The sequence below is a fragment of the Orcinus orca genome, chromosome 9 (genome assembly GCF_937001465.1).
Source record: "Orcinus orca chromosome 9, mOrcOrc1.1, whole genome shotgun sequence".
In the NCBI taxonomy this organism is placed as follows: Eukaryota; Metazoa; Chordata; class Mammalia; order Artiodactyla; family Delphinidae; genus Orcinus; species Orcinus orca.
Window position 1 is genome coordinate 5,888,157 of NC_064567.1, and position 19,890 is coordinate 5,908,046.

Sequence of the window (19,890 nt, forward strand, 5' to 3'; positions counted from 1 at the left end):
ATATTTGTCTCTCTTGTTTGTGTTTGCAAAACTGACACAGAAAGATGAAGTGACACAGAGACAGACAAACCCCTTGATAGTAGCAGAGGATGTCCTGGGCACAGAAACATTCTCACACAAGGAGGGAGGTGACCAGTGCTGCTTTGGCCTGAGAAGAGCAGTGGGGGCAGCCAGGAGGAGGCGAGGACCGTGCCACAACGCCGCGGTCCTGTCTGCGGATGTCCTGTCTGCTGGCTGGAGGAAGCCCCTCGCTGGAGGTGGGCCTGAGGTGCAGACTCCCCTTCACCCAGCCCTGGGGGCTGGGCCTGGCCCTGAGGTCTAGCCAGGGCTCTCTGGGGTCCTGGGACTTGGACCAGGCAGGTAGGCTGGATCAGAGCTGCCTCTGGGCCTCCTGGCATGCCCTGGGGTTTAGTGACCAGAGAAGAAAGTGGGGGCTGGCTGGGTTTAGGGATGGACCAGACACAGAAATCAGGGGTCCTCAGCCTGAAAGCTCCAGGTGGTCTCACTTCATTCTCTCTCTCTCTCTCTCTCTCTCTCACACACACACACACACACACACACACACACACGCCCCAGTGTATGACGGTAATTTCATGTCACTAAGGAAAGCTTCATTGCTGGGGATATAGGCGGCGGAAAGAGGTCTCTCCCTTCAGTCTGGTTTCCTTTGTTCCTCCCTCGCCTTCCTCCCTCTCCCCTTCCCGGCTTCCCTCCTCTTCTAGCCTCCTTCTTTCCATTCTCCCGCCCCCCCCCCCCCCCCGCGCTTCCCCCTCCTTCCCTCCTCCCCCCTCCCCCTGAGCTGTGTGCCCGCCGCGGGACCTCCGCAGAAGGCGGGAGGGTGGGACTCCAGGCTCCGGCCCCAGCCTTGGTGGCCATCCTCCTGCGGGGAAGGAGTTAAGTCTCTCCGCTGCATCCCTCCTCCCTCCTCCGCCTCACGCCCACCCACCCCCCCCCACCCCGCCCCGCCCCGCCGCCTTTGAGTCCTGCAGCTAGGCCCTGGGCTGACCTTCACCGGGAGGGAGGCCGCAGTGCGCATGCCCGGGCCCGGCTCCCGCCGCTGCCCGGTTACCGGGCGGGTGAGGGCGAGGGAGGGCGGCCGCGGTCCCGGACGAGCCCCCCAGCGCCTGGCCGCCGCCCGCTCGGGCGTCGTGGGGGGGCCGCCGAGCCCGTCCCGCCGGCCGCGGCGCATCTCTCCCTGCGCGGGGAGCGGCGCTTTGCCATTTGGTGCTGGTGGTGCTTCGGCGAGGGAAGGAGAGATGGGGGGACGGCAGGGGGGACTCCGGCTCCGGGCGGCCGCCCTCTGCCCGGACACGCGCACGGCCTGCCCGGAGCGCGGCCTGGGCCGGTCGGCCGAGCCTAAGGGCCGGGTTGAGCCGGGAGGAAGGGCCCCTGCCCGTTGGAATCGGGGCTTCCCCCGGGCCTCCTTCCCACCCGGCAGGACGCAGGAGCCGGCGGGCGGCGTGGCACTGCTGAGCGCCCTTCTGGGGCTGAGCCGCTGGGGAGCCTGGCCTTTGTGAGGTGGGAGTCCTGGCCCGGGACACCCTCACTGGCGCCTCTGCTTTCTGGTCTTAAGGCTCCCCGGTGTCCGCACACCTCGGGTCGCCCCTGTAAAAGCAGCATGCACACGTGTCTGCTGGCTGAGGCCTTGCGAGCGGGCTGCATTGGTGATCACGTTGTGCCTGTGTGTGCAAATCCATGTGTCTCCTTGTTCCTCTGGTGTTTGCATTGGTGTGTGTGCCTGGGGGCAGGTATGCCCTATATATCTGTTGCCTGTATATGCGTAAGGATGTCTCCCAGAGAGGGGGCTGCAGGGCGAGGCGCTCATCCTGGGGTGGCCCGGGAGGCTGTTATCTATGGACCCGAGCGATACTCACCTCCGTTGGCCTAACCACCTCCTGCAAACTCCTCCACCACCAAGACCAGCCCCCTCACAGATGCTTGGTGTTCCCACTGTGCTGATGCACCTCCTCTGCTGTCTTCTTTTCCCAAAAGGCCTCTCCAAGAGTTGAGACCTTGGAGCTTTACAGAAAGCCTAGAGGTGTCTGCCCCTGCCCCTGTCCGCCAGAACCTCCAAGGTGTCACATGTCCATGCTAGAAGCACCCACAGGGGGGCGGGGTGCTTCAGGTAAGCGGCAGAGTATGAGCTCTGTCCACTGGGCCACTGAGCTTTGGGTGGTTGCAAGTGTTAGCAGGCATTGGTCACGTCCAGTCCCTGTGTGCAGGCACGGAGGGAGAGTGGCACTTAAGACCAGCCTCAGACTTCAGGGGGCGGCAGCCTATTTGGAAAGCCAAACATAACACACACGAAACGCAGGGAACGTGAGACATTAGTCAGTAGAGTGCCAGTTCATGGCCATGGTAGATGGCAGTGGGCATTCAGAGAACAGAAAGATCTGTGCACAGGAGTGGGACCAGGGAAGGCTTCCTGGAGGAGGTGGGGCCCAAGCCAGGCTTTAAAGAATGAATGTGATTAGGACAGGCGGAGGAGCAGCATGGGGATTCCAGGCAAAAGAACAGGAGCAGAGGCTTGGAAACGGGAATGAGCAAGAGGTTTTGGAAGTTAGCGGAGAGACTGGAGAGGTTAGCTCCCCAGGTTACCAGCAGCCACCTTCATGGCCTATGGCAAACACCCACCCCTTCCCACCCCAGCAGGGCCCAGTCTCTGAGAGTGTGGGTCTGGCGGGGGGGTGGGTAAGCCTGGGTAAAGATGTAGTAGGAAGGGGATCTCTAGGTCCCCTGCTAAGCTGGTGGTAGAGGAGGGGCATCGTGGACCACAGGCCCTCTCTAGCCTTTCAGGGGATTGACAGTGGGCACCTAAATGGACGGTGACAAACAGAAGCACAAGGGGGCCCAAGGAAATCAGGCTGCAGGCAAAAAAGCCTCCGTAGCCAGAACACTCCCTCGGTTCTTTGTCCTGACCTCTGAAGGCGTTCTGAAGGTTTGAGGGTCAGGACCACCCCACTGCACCCCGCCCCAGGGTAATGCTGGGTCTTCAGTATCTAACTTCAGATAAATTTCCCAACAAAGTCCCCCAGGCACTGCCCCATCCTCACCTGGATACTGACAGTACAACCCCAGGAGGCCCATAAACTTGACCCACTCTGTCCCAAAGCCCTGGGGCTCTTCCTCCAGAAGGAGGAGAGAGGGGTGTGGCCTTGGGGGCATGGGCGGGGCCAGGGCTCCTGGCCTGGGGAAGCTCAGGATTTGCCCCTCCTGTATCCTGTCCCTCCTTCGTCCCAGCGACTGCCAGCTCCCTCCACGCCACCCCTTCTGGGGCTCCCTTGTAGCCCCGCCGCTACCCCTGCTTTCTCTGGGGTCTTGAGGCTGGCCCTCCCACACCCAGCGCCCCAGCTCCTCAAGGTCCCCTACCCCACCCCCGACTCCAGAGCCGTCGGGTCCTGCTCACCTCCCTCTGCCCCCGCCCCCCCGCCGTCCACGCCGGCTCCTGGCCTGCCCCCACAGCTTCTCTTCCTGTTCTCACGAGCCTGATCCACCTCCCTGTTTCCGAAATACCTCCCCTACTGCCCTCACTCTCTCACATAAAGACAAAGACTCACATGCCCCGAAATAGACTCACACAGGGCTGGGAGGCACAGACCGTGTCCCGCCACACACGCACACGCACGCACGCGCGCGCACCGGAGGCTCTCGTGGAGAGAGGCACACAGAGGAGGCATTTGTGTGTGCACGCACATAAACACCCACACCCACAGCCCCGAGCCGTGCCCACACGAGGGTGCAGACACACACGGCGGGTGAGACAAGGGCGCACACATCTGTGGACGCAGGGGCACCCCGCCTCCCGGGGCACACCCACGCCTGCCGCCCCGGTGCAGGAGAAAGGCCTCCTCCGGGCTCCGGCTCCCCCCGGATTCCTTCCAGCGAATGTTTCCCTACTTGGCCTGCCAGGTCTCTGGGGAAAGGGCCTCAGAAATGCAACAGGAGCCACTTGGGGGCAAAGTTGGAACTGACTGTTCCCTGCCTGGCCCTGCCGGCGAATTCCCTAACCGAGAAACTATTTGCGGCGAGAGGCCGGGGACCGGCGAGCCCCCCGCCACCTCCCCTCGCGTCCCCTCCCCGCGCCGCCTCCCCGCGGCCCTCGGGCGGCCTCGGGCTGCAGTGCCGCTGCCCAGCGCCCGGGAGCCGGGCTGGCCGGCGTGCCTCGCCGCTTATCTGCGCTGCTTGGCCAGCGAGGGTTGGAAAGGCAGGCTTTTCTGTCCCCGCCGAGTCAACAGGCAGACCCCGGGCCGCCGGACTATTTCTGTCTTATCAGTGCAGGAATGCTGCAGCCGCGGCGGCGGCGGCGGCGGCGGCGGCGGCGGCGGCGGCGGCGGCGGCGGCGGCGGCGGCGGGCGGGCGGCGGCGGCGTGGGCCGTGGGCCGTCAGGGCAGCCCTGAAGGGGCCCCCTCCCCACTCCGCTCGAGTAGAAGTGTGAGAGAGCCCAGCAGGACTCAGAGGGGAGAGTTGGAGGAAAAAAAAAAAAGGCAGAAAAGGGAAAGAAAGAGGAAGAGAGAGAGAGAGAGTGAGAGGAGCCGCTGAGCCCACCCCGATGGCCGCGGACGAAGTTGCCGGAGGGGCGCGCAAAGCCACGAAAAGCAAACTTTTTGAGTTTCTGGTCCATGGGGTGGTGAGTGGGGGAAAGTTAGCGGGGGAGGGAGAGCGAGCTGGCTCGGGCTGAATGGAGGGATGGTCGGGAGGGGCCGGGAGGGGGGCTCCCGCTCTCCCACCCCTCTAGCGGGAGCGCCACGGCCCGCGGCCCAGCCCCAGGACTGTGCCGGCGCCCTGGCACCCGAACACGTCGTCAGGCGGTTGGCCGGGGATGGGTGCCCGGGCGGGGAAGGGAGGCGTTTGCAGGGGTTCCTGTCAGGGGCTGGGGGTGGGACTTGGGGACTGTACCCCCCAAGTGGGGGCTCCCCTAGGTACCCGACGTGTTGTCTTCTGTTCTTTTCCTTGTGGGCCCAGGTGTTACCCCTGCCCTGGGGGTGGGGGTGGGGGACATGGCATCGCTGGGCTGGGCTGTCTGTTAATCCGTTGGGACAGTGTTTCTCTGTGTCTCAGGAGCAAGGAGCAGGTGACCCTGTAGGCACTGTGAGCCGGAAGCCCTAGGGCTGAACAACCTCTGCATCCCGGCAGGAAGACTCTGGGGCTTTGCTGACGGCCTCTGCCATGAAGGCCAGAGAGAGGCCCTCTCTAGGGACAGACCCCAAGTTAAGGGGTCTGAGGATCCCTCGGCAGACTCAGCCACCAGAAGCTGATGTCCCTAATGCCTCAAAGGTGTGAAGGAAGGGCTGGAGTCAGGGACGCGAGGCCTAGAGACCAAAGGGGCCAGGCAGCACCGTCCTGCCACAAGCAAGCTTGGAAGGTCCACCGGGAGCCTGAGGGAGCCCAGGGGACCTGAGAGGATGGGAATAGGTTGGAAGGGCTGTGGAATAGGAGAGGCAGGGGCTCCAGGACTTGGGATGGGTGCTGGTGCTGGAGCCCGATATAGAGGAGGCAGTCAGGTTTACAGTGGCCACATTTGGTTGTGACCCCAAGGAAGGCATGTTCTCAGCAAAAGAGGCCAGAGTCCTTAGAATTTTGGCCCTTCGTGTGGGTCGCCGATCCCTGGTGGCTGGCTAGCCCTCTGGGGGCTCTGGAAGTCTCCCTCTCAGGGCCTCTTCAGCAGATCAGTGAGTACCACTGGCCTTATTAAGTGGGAGAGCATCTGATGGGGAAAGGGGCTTCCCCGGGGCAGCTGTCCTCTCTGGGCTAACTTCCATGTCAGCCTAGTGACCAGTCCTAATGTTGCTGCCTGGGGAGTCCCTTTTAAAAGGCCCATCTAGGAGGGAGAGGGACTATACACGTGGATTTTTTATTTGGCCAACTTAGAGCTTCAGTTCTTGGGTGGCTGGGGGCCCCACTCCCAGTGGCCCATCTGTGCTGGTGGGGAATGGCCGGCGTGGGCTCCATTCTGGGCTGCCACCCTGGAGGTGTGAGTGACAGGGTCAGGTGGGGCAGGGGGGGCAGACACATGGACAGGCAGGTTTCACCGCAGAGGCGATGGGCAGAGACAGCTGGCTGGCTGGGGGTTAGGGTTAGACATAGCGCAGGCAGGAGGGACCGGAGGGAGAGTCGGCAGTTAGAAGGGCTTCACCAAGCTCAGGATTAGGGCTCTGCTCCCTGTTCCTGGGAGCAGCTGCACTCCTGGGGGTGAAGTGGGTGGTGCTCGAATGGTATCAGGGGCACAGGGTCTGCAACCATCACTCGCTAAATCTCCTTCCTGCTCTCCAGCCCCCATCCCACCCAGCCTCCACTTGACAGCCCCTCAGACCCTCCCCAACCCCTCTTCTGAAATCTGGACAAGTGAGGTTTTAAAAGTCTGTGGGCCACTTCACTCAATACATTTGATGTCATCTACATCCCAGCTGAGCACCGGGGTAGCGGCAAAGGAATACACCTGCCTCATCTCCCTCTCCGTGGCCCCCTGCGAACCCAGACTTCTGACCTCACTGGGGCAGGGTGGGGAGTAGAGGCGGTCTGGAGGATGGGACCATCTCTGGTGATTCGGGTGGACGGGCAGGGAGAGATGGATATAAGAGGAAATGCTGCTACTTTTGACCTACCCAAGCCCTCTGGACCTCCCATCTCCAGTTAAGCCTCCCCCCACCCCCCATCGGAGAATCCTGGTGAGGTCTGACCTCAGTCCCTCAGGTTGCCTCCAGCCTTCACCTTGAGAGCAAATTATGGGGATGGGCTACGTCAGCAAAGCCCCTGCCTGGGGAGGCTTGGAATCAGAGGAAGGGGGTGGGGATCAGGGCTGAGGCGTCAAAGGCAGGGGCCCAGAGAGAAGAGTGGGTTGAAATGGGAAGGGTGAGTTCAAGGCAGGACAGCCCAGGAAATGGACTGGGAAGCAGGGAATGGGAAGAGGGGCAGCAGAAGTCCGAGCAGGGAGCCCAGCCCCTAAACTAAACGAAGCAGCAGAGAGCAAAAAGCCCCTCAGGAAACGGCCGCTCAGCGCTGCCTTCGCTGGGAGGAGCTGCATGACCTTGGCTAGGTTGCTTTTCTCCTTGAGCCGCGGTTGCCTCATCTGTCAAGTGGGGAGAGAAGGACCCGCTCCGACTGTCTTGCAGAGGAGCATGTGGATGTGAACATCCTTTAAAAAGGTTGAAAGGCGCCATTAATATTCATTTTCGCGGCACCTTCCTTAAATCCGAGGCTGGCAGTGCCCTGTGCAGTTGCCTGGCTTCAGTTAGCTTCCTGCAGCGAGACGCAAAGCCCCCCTCCGCCAAAGCTGCGCGGTTCCGGCGCCCCCGCCCACCCCTCGCTCGAGCCGTCGGCAGCAGGGTCACGGGCCGGGGGCTCGGGGTGGGAGAGACGCAGCTCACCGCGCCTGGAACAGGGGCCCTGGTCTGACCGGCGGACGCCTGTGTCTGCTTCACCCCCGCCTCCCCAGCGCCCCGGGATGCCGTCTGGAGCCCGGATGCCCCACCAGGGGGCGCCCATGGGCCCCCCGGGCTCCCCGTACATGGGCAGCCCCGCCGTGCGACCCGGCCTGGCCCCCGCGGGCATGGAGCCCGCCCGCAAGCGAGCAGCGCCCCCGCCCGGCCAGAGCCAGGCCCAGAGCCAGGGCCAGCCGGTGCCCACCGCCCCCGCGCGGAGCCGCAGGTAAGAGGGGCCCAGAGCAGAGGGGGCGGACGCAGGACCCGCAGGGACGGGGTGGGCGAGGACCGGGATTGGAAGCGGGAGGAGAGCGATCGGCAGGGAACAGGAGTCCTGGGTGGGATGCCCTCCCGGGAGGCGGGCTGAGGGGGCACTGATCTGGTTCCTTTGTGTGCCCACCGTAGAGACAGGCTGCGGCCGTCGCGCCCTTCTCCTTGTCACCTGCTCTGTCCCTCTCTCCACCCCAGTCCCCAGGTTCTGGCTGACGCTTCAGTCTTTGGGGTGCGGGCGGGCTGGCACTGGGACTGAGGGCAGAGCTTTAGACTGTGTTTCTTAGTGTGGTTGTCCAGGGCGCCTTCCTCAGAACCCGCGGGCTTGCCTGTTCAAAAGCCCCACTCCAGATCTTCTTCATCTGAATCTCTGGCCAGGGGGGTGGAGCCTGGGGGTGTGCCCCGTGGGTGGCCAGTCGCTGCCCCATTGTGCTCTCAGGTGATTCTTTATCAATCAAATGTTGAAGAGTTGCCTCGATCTGTCCTCTGGATCAGGTCTGCCCCCAAACCATCAAGGGCCAGCCTATTTACTTGTCTGAGCCAGCTGGTGGCACCCCAAAAGCCCCTGCGCGTGCCTGGCAAGAGAGATACCCCTCTGGGTTTCACTATTTAGCCAAACACACATGCTTCCCTTTGCACACCAGATGGAGTCTTATAAAAGGTGCAATATGGATTTTACCGCATTATTAAATATTTTTTACATAGCAAGGAAAATTCACCATTTATAGGAATCCCATGATGAATTCTTTTGCAAAGTGAGTCATTCTTTTATACAGTAAAGAGTCCCTGATTTAGCTTGTATAAATGGAGAGTTTCACGTAGATAATTTCTTCAAAACAAATCAGACCTTTAATGAAAACTGCTTGCCTAGCCTTAGAACAGATTTTTGGACAGAGAGGGGGCAGTGGTTGAGAACACCACAAGGGGGCAGTATGCAGCCATCCTCTAGACTGGGTTCTAATTTCTACTTGCCAAGGATTTTCTGGGGTGCTTTTGGGAGTCAGAAGCAGCTAGTGGATCGAGTCCAAGTCCCAGCTGCTACCCCAGGTCCAGCCACAGCCACACCCCTCAGGAGAACGTCCTATCCACTCTCTCTGGATACCTATGGGTGTGTCCCTGGACCCTGCTGGCAGGTGGCCCAAGGGCATGAGCACCCCCTGCCCATCAGTGTCCCCTTCCAAGCCCAGGGTGGCAGGGGTGCAAGTCCTCACCAGCTTCACACCATCATTTCCTGCTCCAGGGATGGGCCAGGGGTGTCAGCTCCCCTCCCTTTGAGCTCAGGCCACCCTGGACCGTGCACCCCTGCTTAGCAGAGAAAGCGAGTCCTCAGAATCCATCCTCCCTCTCCTCTGTCCTCCCCTCTTCCCAGCTTTCCTCAAAGGCTTCTGCAGCTCCCCTACCCCCAGCCCCTTCTAAGTCTCATTTCGATGGCCCTGAGGATGTGGTGGAGCAGAAGGGGGCTCCCAGGCTGGAGAAAGCACGGGGTCACCTCTGCTCCCCCCTGAGAGGACAGAGCACCAGTGCCACACACCAGCATCATAGCCCCTTGGGCAGGCAGACAAGCGGGCTGTGGGAACCCCAGCCAGGCGGGCTGAGATGTCGGGATAATTTAGCAGGTGGCCTCGTTACTCCCAGATCTGTCGCCATGGTAACCTGGTTTTTTCTTTAAAAAATGTACAGTGCCAAGAGGAGGAAGATGGCTGACAAAATCCTCCCTCAAAGGGTGAGTGCCTTTCACAGCAGCCCCCAGCCCACCCCCCACCCTTTGCTGCTCCGCCCTCCTTCCCCCCTCCCCGCCACCCCGTGCCTCTTCCCCTCCCCCCTCAGGAGCTGCGCTTCAGCATCACAGTCACTTTCACTTTTTGTTCAAAAAGCTAATTAAGAAGTGAGGCTCCCCAGGCCAGAGGGAGGGGGTGGGGCGGAGGGAACAGGCGGAGCCATAGGGTTAGGATACTGGGTCTGGGGTGCAGTAGGTTGAATTCCAGCGGTATGAAGACATAAAGGCGTGGGACAAAGAGGAGAGGAGAGCTCGGGGATCACAGGCTGGCAGGGGGAGTGAAGGGCGCAGGCATCGTAAGAGGACCCAGGCCGAGCTAGCTAAGGAGTAGCATGGTTGAGCAGCCATGAGCCAGGCTAGAGGCAGGCAGCGACATCACCTGTCCCGGGGACGCCAGGGTCCGTCCTCTCCACTTTGCAGACACCCAAGGGAAACCCAGAGGCCGTGTGACAGGGGAGAGGACAAGACGAGGAGGTGAAGCCCTCGCGCTTGCTGGGCTCCCTGGGTGCTCTGGCCGCCCCTAGTGATGAGATGCACTGTGGGAGAAGCAGTTTTTATCCCCACACGTCAAGGCCCTTATTGCTGGATTCGGAGTCCTGGGGAGAGCTCTCGCTCCTGCTCCCAAAGTTCCACGCCCTGAACCTCCTGGCCAGCTCCCCGCCACGCCCTTTGTGTCCTGGGACCACATGACGCACACACATTCCACCTGCAAGGCTGGCTGAGCCCCTGGTTCCCGGCCTTGTTCCTCCTCTTCCAGATCCGGGAGCTGGTCCCAGAGTCCCAGGCTTACATGGACCTCCTGGCCTTTGAGAGGAAACTGGATCAAACCATCATGCGGAAGCGGGTGGACATCCAGGAGGCTCTGAAGAGGCCAATGAAGGTGCCTTGGCTTGGGGGCAGGAAGAGGGGGCTAAATCCTATTCCCAGAATGGAGAAGCGGGCTCGCGCTGGGGCCTGGCTCTGTGCTACACTCTTTATTTCTACAGCAAAAGCGGAAGCTGCGTCTTTATATCTCCAACACTTTTAACCCTGCGAAGCCCGATGCTGAGGATTCTGATGGCAGCATTGCCTCCTGGGAGCTGCGGGTGGAGGGGAAGCTCCTGGATGACGTACGTCCTGGCCCAGGTCTCTCCAGGTGTCCTGGGGTGGGTATGGGGCTGAGCCCAGGACAGTACCAGAGTGCCAGCACTCAGGGCTAGGAAGTCGGCCCTGGCCGGGGGGGGGGGGGGGCGGGGGGGTCTAGAGAGACGTCTGGCTGGAGGCCTGCTTCTGACTGTGCCGCCCTGCCCAACCAGCCCACCCCCCACACCCCGCTCCCAACTCATTCTGCCCCGACGGTCCCTGTTCCGCCCCCACGGTCCGCTCCTCTCCCACAGCCCAGCAAGCAGAAGCGGAAGTTTTCTTCCTTCTTCAAGAGTTTGGTCATTGAGCTGGACAAAGACCTTTACGGCCCTGACAACCACCTAGTGGAGGTAAGACCCAGACCCCCTCTGCCCTTGAACCTGACCCCCTTCCACACACCACAGTCCCGTCAGCTGCACAGGTTTGGATGAGGGAGCCCCCGCCACCAGGGCTCTAGCCCCACCAGCTCAGTTGGGCCTGTGAGGTGAGCCGGCTCTTATCCCCTGGACAGTGGCACCGGACGCCCACCACGCAGGAGACGGATGGGTTCCAGGTGAAGAGGCCGGGGGACCTGAGCGTGCGCTGCACGCTGCTCCTCATGCTGGACTACCAGGTGTGTGCCCCACCCCCCAGACACCACATGAGGCCCTCAGCCCCCCACGCCCTTTCTCCTAGATGGGGCGGGCCTCGGCCTCAAAGGTGCACATCCTGAGAGACCCCGTTCTCCTCCCTACCCCGCCCTCTCCAGAGCACGTTTCTGAGAAGCCCAGGCACCGCATCCGTGCTGAGTCCCAAGCCGCCTGGCCCTGAGCGCTTTCCACTCTCTCTCTTTTACCTCATTTTCATGGTCACCTTTTCCCAGCCTCCCCAGTTCAAACTGGATCCCCGCCTGGCCCGCCTGCTGGGGCTGCACACACAGAGCCGCTCAGCCATCGTCCAGGCCCTGTGGCAGTACGTGAAGACCAACAGGCTGCAGGACTCGCACGACAAGGAATACATCAACGGGGACAAGTATTTCCAGCAGGTACCCTCTCCCCTGAGCCCGGGGCCCCGGGGAGCAGGCAGAGTTACCGGTAGGGGAAGTGCCCCTACTAAGGTGACACCCCCGACTCCCTTCTCGACTCCGTCGGAAACGGTCTTGGAGCCAGAGACCAGGGTTCTAGTCCAGGCTCTGCCGTGGCGCAGCTCTGTGCGGTGGCCCACCCATCGTAGCCACCCCAGGTGAGGAAGACCTGGAACCCCAGGAGGCCAACAGCTTTGGGGAACACATTCTTGTCACTTGGAATTAGGATCCCCGAGTTCTAGTCCTGGGTCTAGACTCTGGGTAGATTACTGAAGCTATTTTGAGCCTTGTTCCTTATCTTCACAACAGGGTGATAACGATACCTGTCCCATCTAGCCCACCGGGCAGTTAGGAGAATCAAATTGCTGTGGAAGTGATTTGACAAGAGTTCTACCAAACTAGACATTATTAATAATATTTTTTTTAAATAATATTTTTAATAATAATTTTTAAATAAATACAACAGATAGACTTTAGTAAAAATAACAGTTGATATTTATTGAGTACTTAACCACGTGCCGAGCACTGTTCCAAGCACTTTATGTGTAACGGACTCATTTAATTCTAACAACCCCTTGAGATAGATACCATTGCCATCCCCTTTCCAGAGATGAAGAAACTGAGGAGGAGATGTTAAGTAAGTTGCTCAGGGTTGCACAGTGAGCGGTGGAAGCAGGACTTACACCCGGGCCGGCCGACCCAAGGCCTGTGCTCTCACCCACGCGCTGCACACCCCTCCTCTGGTCGCAGCCCACCTGGCCCCAGCCCCGTGAGCACTGGCTTCTCGTGGCCTTTTCAGAATGGAAACTATGCTCTTTCAAACACAGAAGAGCGATCTCTCTCTCCCACTTCAGATTTTTGATTGTCCCCGGCTGAAGTTTTCTGAGATTCCCCAGCGCCTCACAGCTCTGCTATTGCCCCCTGACCCAATTGTCATCAACCACGTCATCAGGTGAGGCCCCCCGGCTGCTCCTCAGAACAGGGAATCTCTGTGGTGGTCCTGCCCTCCCTGCCCCTCCTTCTGCCTCCCCCCCCCACCGCCCCTCCCCTCTGCTTCGGGCCCCAGCGCCCTTGGCCTCTGTGGGGGCGGCATGGACGCCAAGGGTTGGACTCCACTGGCAGCGTGGACCCATCAGACCAGAAGAAGACGGCGTGCTATGACATTGATGTGGAGGTAGAGGAGCCACTGAAGGGACAGATGAGCAGCTTCCTCCTGTCCACGGCCAACCAGCAGGAGATCAGCGCCCTGGACAGTAAGGTGGGGCCAGAGCCCAGAGCTGGAGTGGGACGTTAACCCAAAAGTGACAGAAGTACAGACAAAACAGACAAGAACGTGGGCCTATGGAGAGAGGAAGGGGAGGTGGCCCTTCCCTCGCTACCTGGAGCTCCGCCCATCCCCCTTTCCCTGGGACTGCCTGGGCATCAGGGACCTGAGGGATTGCCCTTCAAAGGCACAACAGCAAACCCCTTCCCCACCCCCGTACCGCCCCCCCCCCCCCCGCCCGTTTCCCTTCCTCTCACATCAGCACGGCCAGGTGAAAGCCTCTGTCTTTCTACCTGTAGATCCATGAGACGATTGAGTCCATAAACCAGCTCAAGATCCAGAGGGACTTCATGCTAAGCTTCTCCAGAGACCCCAAAGGCTACATCCAAGACCTCCTCCGCTCCCAGAGCCGGGACCTCAAGGTGAAGGGGACTCAGGGAGCACTGGATGGAAGACAAGCACATCGGGAAGACAGTAAACGTTGTTCACAGGGGCTGGAGGGGGTCCGGGCTCGGGGCTGACCCCACTGCTCCCTCCCAGGTGATGACAGATGTGGCAGGCAACCCTGAGGAGGAGCGCCGGGCTGAGTTCTACCACCAGCCCTGGTCCCAGGAAGCCGTCAGCCGCTACTTCTACTGCAAGGTGTGAAGGGCCCCGCAGGCCTCCGCCACCGCTTCCGGATGCTCCTCCAGGGCGGGTGGGGTCCTGTCACTCACCAGCAGCAGGTAACCTGCTCCTGCTCTCACTCCGCTACAGATCCAGCAGCGCAGGCAGGAGCTGGAGCAGTCCCTGGTTGTGCGCAACACCTAGGAGCCCTGCGAGCACCAAACACCGCTGGGGGCCTCAGGCCCTGCCCTGTGCCCTAGGGCTCTGCCATCACTCGGACAGACGCCTCGCCTCACCTCTCTCGCCTCTCGGGTGAGGCAGGGACTGGATTAAAGGTGTTCACCTGATAACAGCCGTGTGGTCATTGGTAACTGGGGAGGGAGGAGGCAGGGGAGGGCAGTGGGTCCCTCTGGGAAACTCCCCACCCCCTCCCTCAGAGTCTTCTTACTCCATTTTCCCTAGACCTAAAAACAGTTCGGCAGAAGACACTTTTAATGACATTTTCTTATTCGGAAATACAGCAACAAGCCCTCCATCTGTCCATCCGTGTTGCCCCGCCTTGCCGGGGCCAAGGCCAAAGGGCCCTAAGTGGGGGCGCGGGGCCCCGGGCCGCGCTACGTGCTATTGGCCTGCTCCTGCTCGAACAGAGCCACGGCGAGCTGTGCGCGGGCCCCCAGCCCCTCCAGGGTACTCAGGCGGCAGCGGTGGTAGAGCTCCTCGCTGAGCCGAGGGCTGCAGTCACGCACGGAGAACTTCTGCACCAGCCCTGGCTCCACGGCCCGGAAAAGGTGGAGCCCTGAGAACCGGAGGAAAACATCCATCACCTCCAGCCCCTCCAGGGCTTCCTCCTCTTCCTGGCCCGCCAGCTCACCAGCCAGCCGGGCTCGGGCCGCCAGGTAGTCAGCGTTGTAGAAGCAGCCCTCTGCGGAAGCCTGTCGGTCAAACCTGCCCCCAACGGGAGCCCCCCGGGCAGGCTCAGCACCAGGGGGGGACGGGGGGTCGGGGCCGGCCCCCGGGGGCCCTTGGGGAGATCTCTGTGGTGCCAGGGCGGGGCTGAACTCCTGGAAGTGGACCGGGAAGAAGGCCTGCCAGCCGGAGATGGCGTTCATGCGGCAGCGGTTGAGGACCTCGGGCCCGGGCCTGGTCCACACGGTGGCGAGGAAGAAGAGCGTGTCCACGGGGTGCTTCTTAGAGACCACGTCCAGGAGCCGCACCTGGGAAGGGGCCTCCGCGCGCACAGCGAGCCAGGCCAGCCTCGTCCCAGGGTACCGTCGTTCCAACTCAGCCGCTGCAGCCTTCACCCCAAGAAACGGGTCCGGGGCCCCTCGGCCCCCTTCCCGCGGCCCATAGACCAGCAACAGGGTGAGTAGGGCATGCTCTCGCGGCTCCAGGACACCGGCTGCAAAGGCCTCCAGGAATGCAGGGGCCGCGGCGGCTTCGGCCACCAGCAGCGGCAGCACCAGCTGCACGCGGGTGGCCTCGGTGACGTAGGGCATGGGGAGGATCTCCACCCGGCTCAGGGGCCGCAGCAGGCTGACCCTGCGGGCCAGGGCCCGCCGGTGCCCGCGCTGCGTCACAGCTTCCAGCAGCAGGTCCAGAGTGTACTCCATGCCCCGCGCTGGGTCAAAGCGCCGGTAGCCGTTGAGAAGCCGCTGCTTCTGGAAGCGCAGGCGGGGCTGATAGCGCCGATTCAGCTGCTCCAAAGCAGTCTCCAAGGCGTCGCCCACATCTGCCCTGCTAGCCCCTTGCAGTGGGCACTTGGGGGCCCCGTCTGCACAGGAGAAGGTGTGCTGCTCTGTGAAGTAGTCCCAGCCCAGCACCTCAAAACGAGAGTGCGGTGTAAAAGGGGCCGGGAGCCCAATGGGCCAGCTCAGGCCTGCCTCCCCTTCAGGGGTCAGCACGGTCAGGTTCCGGATCTGAGCCTGGGTGGGAGGGACGCCCAGTTAGTGCCCCGCTAGGCAGTCAGGACCCTACCCTACTCCGGCGTCCCGGGGCCTGAGGTCTGCCCTGACCCCAGTAGCACTCATTGAGGCTCATTGCTTAATTCCCTGTCCTCTACATTCTTTAATCGGGAAGGTGCAGAAGGCATTCGAGTCACAGCCGCCTTTCACAACTGCTATGAGGAGGCGGCGGTGGGAAACGTGCTTTCCTGGAGGTTAAAGCACCCTGAAATCTAAAGCTGGGCAGTCTTTCTCTTCCATACTCAAAGCACTCGCGCTCTCTTCACAAAGAGCCCTTTGTTTTCACCTGTACCCCACCTCAGACAACCCCCACGGTCAAGCAGAGAGTTCCTCTACCTTCTGCCCTTGGACCGTCTAAGGGCGGTGCTGGAGGTTCAGGGACTTCTAGGTTTTTGCCTCCTTGCTGGAGAGGAATTAAAACTATTCTGTCAGGACTTCCCTGGTGGTTAAGACTCCGAGCTTCCATTGCAGGGGGCACGGGTTTGGTCCCTGCTCGGGGAACTAGGATCCTGCGAGCTGCGCAGGGGGGCCAAAAAATTCAAAAATTAAAAAAACACTATTCTTAGACTCCAATAAAGATGTTAAAAACAAACATTAATTCACTTAACTTATATAAAACTCAAAAAACAAAAACCCCAAACCACCCCCCCCTAAAAAAAAAACACAAACCACTCTTCTATCTAAGCACTCTACCAAGCCCGATCCTCAGAGCTCACCTGCAAACCCTTTTAAGTGCATCCAAGTCATGCCAGGAGTTTTGATTATCTTATGACTGACCTGGACCCCCCAGGGCCCCTTCTCCCTGAGTCGTTTTAAATTGGGGTATGGTCAGCCTCCTTCTACCTCGCCCAGCCTCCCCTCCCACGCATCATGAGCCTGGACGCCTGAAGCTCCCTGTGACCTCCAACCCTGGTCCCAGGCTCACCTGCAGCTGTTCTATTTCACTGTACGCTCGTTCCAGCTCCAGAGCACTGAAGCGCTTGTGGAGCCGGTACATGAGGGTTCCCTCGGAGACAGGGTGCACCGCAAAAGCACTCAGGAAAGCCGAGCTCCCCTCCTTCTCGGGGTCCCTATTTTTGGCCAGTTCAAACGAGCGATACTGCTGCCCCTAGAGGACCAATGAGACCAATCAGTGCCACACAGGGAGGGCTGCCCGGCCTGACCACCTCGACCGCGCTCAGCATTCACACCTATTACCGCCACTGCCGCAGAAGCGGGGAAGGCACAGGAGCTCATTCTGGTGTCCCCTCAACCTCAGCCTTACTCTCACCAACGGATTTTGGAAAAGAGAGTGCTAGCTAGGCAACTAAGGATGCCCTAGCCCCCGCCCCGCCCCAGCAAAGAACCCCACTGTTCCTCAGAAGAATGAAAGCCGAAAGCCAGCAAATGCTCCCAATACTCTGGTCTGGGAGGAGGGGCCCCTCTGGCATTGTCCCCTCTTCACCAACCAAAAGGGAGGTTCCTGGGCTACCTTACCCCTCCAGGAGAGTGGCCATCTCTAGGACACTCCCAGATCATTGGTGACTGTGCAAGTGTCAGGGAAGGGGCGGAAGGCAAGGGGCCAGGTGGGAGGAATGGTAAGGGGCACCTTTCTGGCTTGCTCGAGGGTCCCTGACAAGATGCCACTTTTGACGGCCCTAGGGATCTAAGACTGTCAGAGGTGAGCAAGGGAGAGCTAGAGGGGTGATCAGGGCTGGAAAAGGCACAACAACAGCCCCGAGGTGCCGCTGGGAAAGCGCCAGCGGCACCCAGCCTCGAGGCCAATCGCTCGGTCGCTACTAACTTGTCGGGGGCCGGGATTAACTCGAAAGGGCTGTCACCTGGTGCTGTGAGACACAGCCGATGCCCAGAGAGTCAATGAGGCAGCGGCCAAGCCACTCATCAGGACGGGCACTGAGGATGTCTCCTCGGCAGCCATCCAGATGTGGCCACAATCGAAGCAGGAGGCTCCGTGACAACAGGTAGCCAAAGCCCCCGTGGCAGTATCGGGCCTGCTCGCCTGCGCCAATGAACTCCTCCGTCCGGCCCAGGTACAGGTCTTGGTTGATACTGAGGTGGCCAGCCAGGGCTGCCAGGCGGGGGGCCTGCACATACGTGTCATCCTGCATGACGAAGAACCAGTCGTAGTCGGCCCCAAAGTGTGTGTGAAGATGGCGCAGGGTCTCGGACATGAGCCAGGCTGGCCGTTCGTCCCCGTGAGATACCACCTGCATCCCTGCCGGAGTCCGGGCCCCTCGCTGCCCAGTGAAGTAGAGTAACCGAGGGAAGTGGTGAGCCACCGTGCGGTTCACAGCCACAGCCAGAGTGGACAGTGTGGCCCGGGAGGTCAGGACAGCCACCAGCAACCGCTCGCGAGAGCCCAGCTCTGTCTGGATGTACCGAGTCCTGTAGGGAGACCAGCATGCCAAGGGTCAACTCCCTAGTCTTTAGGAACACTCAGTGTGTCCAGCATATACATCCCCCTAGGAATCAGTGAGTTGGAGTTGAGAAAAGAGGAGGGACAGACCTCCTCATCCATATTAATGAGCTACTGGAGGGAGCATCCACTGAGTAGCCGAACTGGGACTGATCTGGGGAGAGGTCAACCAAGGCTGGATGGGATGGGTGAGATGCAATTCCTGCCCTGTTGAAGAACATCAACCACTAATTTAACACCAGTGGGTGAGGCTTTCTCAGACCTGAGGAGGAGGAAGAAAGTGGACCGAACCCTGATGGATAACAAGGCAAAGAATTGCTTCAAGGAGCCTACAACGATTACCAGTGAAGGCAGAGGCAAGGGCTTGGAGCAGCCCTAACCGGGGTCTGGGAACTACGCAAACACGTAACTCTCACCTGAGCACCTTCTTGTAGGGCTTGTTGGGATCCCTGTAGTAGGGGACAATCCGGGGTTTGAAGTCTTCATCACTTTGGTCAAGCTGAGCTCCTGAGTCTAGATTCTGTGGCCCTCCTGGTTCCCCCACAGCCACTACACAGGGATCTTCTCCCTCACCCTGGATCCAGGAAACCCGCAAGAGGCTCAGGCTGCACCCCAGAGACAGCCCTAGGATGAGGGGCAGTGCTGGTTGCAGCAGAGCCAACACTGAGCTCAGTCGCATGGCGGTGGGCCCTGCCATGTGCGTGCCCCAGAGGGCACGGCCTCAAGGATCGATCAGTGGGTAAATGGGCACCTGGCCGGGAGCAGGTCTGCCGTTTTAACAAGGGACCCTGATAAAGATGGGCTTGGGGAAACGCACATGCTCCATCAACACAACAGCCCCCCGCTGGAGGAACCTAACTCCACAGGCCTTTCCCAAGAAGCGCCCGGCGGGGGCACGTCTCACTCAGTTTACTGCAGGGGCTGCCGACTGGCTGCTGAAGGCCAGCGCCGGGATGGGGTCGGGGCCTTTCCACTCTTTTCCGAATGTTAAGCAGACATCTGGCTAGGGTACCCACCCCTCCCGGCAGTCAGGAGCGGTCAGGAGCCACTGGCACCGCGCACAGAAGTTCTGCCCACCTAATGAAGTGGACGGAGGATATGGTGACTCAGCACGAAGAGCCTCTCAGAGGAGCACGATGGCTGATGGAGCCACTGTGCAGCGCGTTCTTCTCTGAATCCCCGCTGCTGAGAGGCTGGTGCTGCCTGACAGTAACCCCGGCCGCGTAAGAGCGATTCGGTGTTTGGTTTTCCCAGAGCCCCGGGTACCCAAACCGAACCAAACCAAACCGAGAAGAGAAGCCGCTAGCGACAACGCAGGGATCCTGAGAAGGCACACGGAGGCTCGGCTGGCTTCCGGTGCGCCCGTTGTCAGGCCCGGCGCCCCTGTCTACCTCTCAGCAATCTCTAGTCCTAAAAAGAAGGCCCAAAGCGAGCGTTAGCCGCTAGTCTCACAACAGAAATAAAACCGGCTGCGTCACGGGGCTGCAGAGGAGGGGCAGGGAGACTCGGTTCGTTCTGGCGACGGGAATGGAGATCGCGGCGGGGAGAGGAGGGCAAAGACTCCGTTCTCAGGCCCGTCAGCGGGGGCAAAAGCCCTGCCTGCGCCACTGGGCGAAGGACAACGAGGGACACCGCGAGGCCCACAGGGGGAGTCCCCTGCAGCCGGGCCAGGGGCGGCGGCGTGCGGATAACGAGCGGCCGGGGTATGGCGGCCGCGGCCAGCCGGGTCCCGGGGAGTCGGGGTGAGGGCGTGGGTCTGGGACGTGCTCCTGTCCTCCGGAGCGGTGCCCCCGACGCCCCTTGCAGGGGTAGGGCGGGGAAGGGGGAACAGACCCCAGGGCCCGAGGCGCCGGCTCCACCGCTGCAGCCGCTGCCACCTCACAGCCTGGCCCGTTCCTTCCTCTTCCGCTCGCTGTCAGTGCCCGTCTCTATGGTGACCGCATCCGGCCGCTCGCTCCGCCGCCGCCCTCTCTGTGGTCGTCCCGCCCCCTCT

The 19,890-nt window shown here is 61.1% G+C and overlaps 3 protein-coding genes across 9 annotated transcripts in view; 2 read left to right on the plus strand and 1 right to left on the minus strand.

Moving 5' to 3' along the window:
• SMARCD3 (SWI/SNF related, matrix associated, actin dependent regulator of chromatin, subfamily d, member 3) overlaps positions 1 to 13,953 on the plus strand; it is a 33,134-nt gene extending 19,181 nt beyond the window's left edge. For 3 of the 5 annotated variants that reach the window (XM_033408320.2, XM_049714477.1, XM_049714476.1), the window contains 12 exons: positions 7,433 to 7,644; positions 9,369 to 9,411; positions 10,223 to 10,345; positions 10,452 to 10,574; positions 10,842 to 10,937; positions 11,099 to 11,200; positions 11,450 to 11,611; positions 12,505 to 12,602; positions 12,773 to 12,908; positions 13,214 to 13,336; positions 13,455 to 13,556; positions 13,671 to 13,953. In XM_033408320.2, coding sequence (XP_033264211.1) covers positions 7,433 to 7,644; positions 9,369 to 9,411; positions 10,223 to 10,345; positions 10,452 to 10,574; positions 10,842 to 10,937; positions 11,099 to 11,200; positions 11,450 to 11,611; positions 12,505 to 12,602; positions 12,773 to 12,908; positions 13,214 to 13,336; positions 13,455 to 13,556; positions 13,671 to 13,724 — 1,374 coding nt within the window. In that variant the 3' untranslated portion in view covers positions 13,725 to 13,953. Of the gene's footprint in view, positions 1 to 4,361; positions 4,628 to 5,058; positions 5,275 to 7,432; positions 7,645 to 9,368; positions 9,412 to 10,222; positions 10,346 to 10,451; positions 10,575 to 10,841; positions 10,938 to 11,098; positions 11,201 to 11,449; positions 11,612 to 12,504; positions 12,603 to 12,772; positions 12,909 to 13,213; positions 13,337 to 13,454; positions 13,557 to 13,670 lie in introns of those variants that run through there. The other 2 variants (XM_033408317.2, XM_004281204.4) reach the window with 2 other exon arrangements.
• LOC117197190 (histone H2B type 2-K1) overlaps positions 1 to 19,890 on the plus strand; it is a 100,662-nt gene that overhangs the window by 53,337 nt on the left and 27,435 nt on the right. The gene's annotated exons all lie outside the window — the stretch shown is intronic.
• Positions 13,995 to 19,815, minus strand: CHPF2 (chondroitin polymerizing factor 2). Of its 3 annotated transcripts, none has more exons than XM_049714473.1 (4): positions 19,731 to 19,815; positions 17,302 to 17,866; positions 16,407 to 16,589; positions 13,995 to 15,442 (listed from the first exon to the last, which is right to left on the minus strand). In XM_049714473.1, exons 2-4 carry the CDS (start codon positions 17,692 to 17,694, stop codon positions 14,135 to 14,137), a joined length of 1,884 nt encoding a protein of 627 aa, XP_049570430.1. In that variant the 5' UTR covers positions 17,695 to 17,866; positions 19,731 to 19,815; the 3' UTR covers positions 13,995 to 14,134. The 3 variants fall into 3 exon arrangements, with proteins under 3 accessions (XP_049570430.1, XP_004281251.1, XP_033264204.1); XM_004281203.4 differs by lacking the exon at positions 19,731 to 19,815 and adding an exon at positions 18,314 to 19,724; XM_033408313.2 differs by lacking the exons at positions 16,407 to 16,589; positions 19,731 to 19,815 and adding an exon at positions 18,314 to 19,724.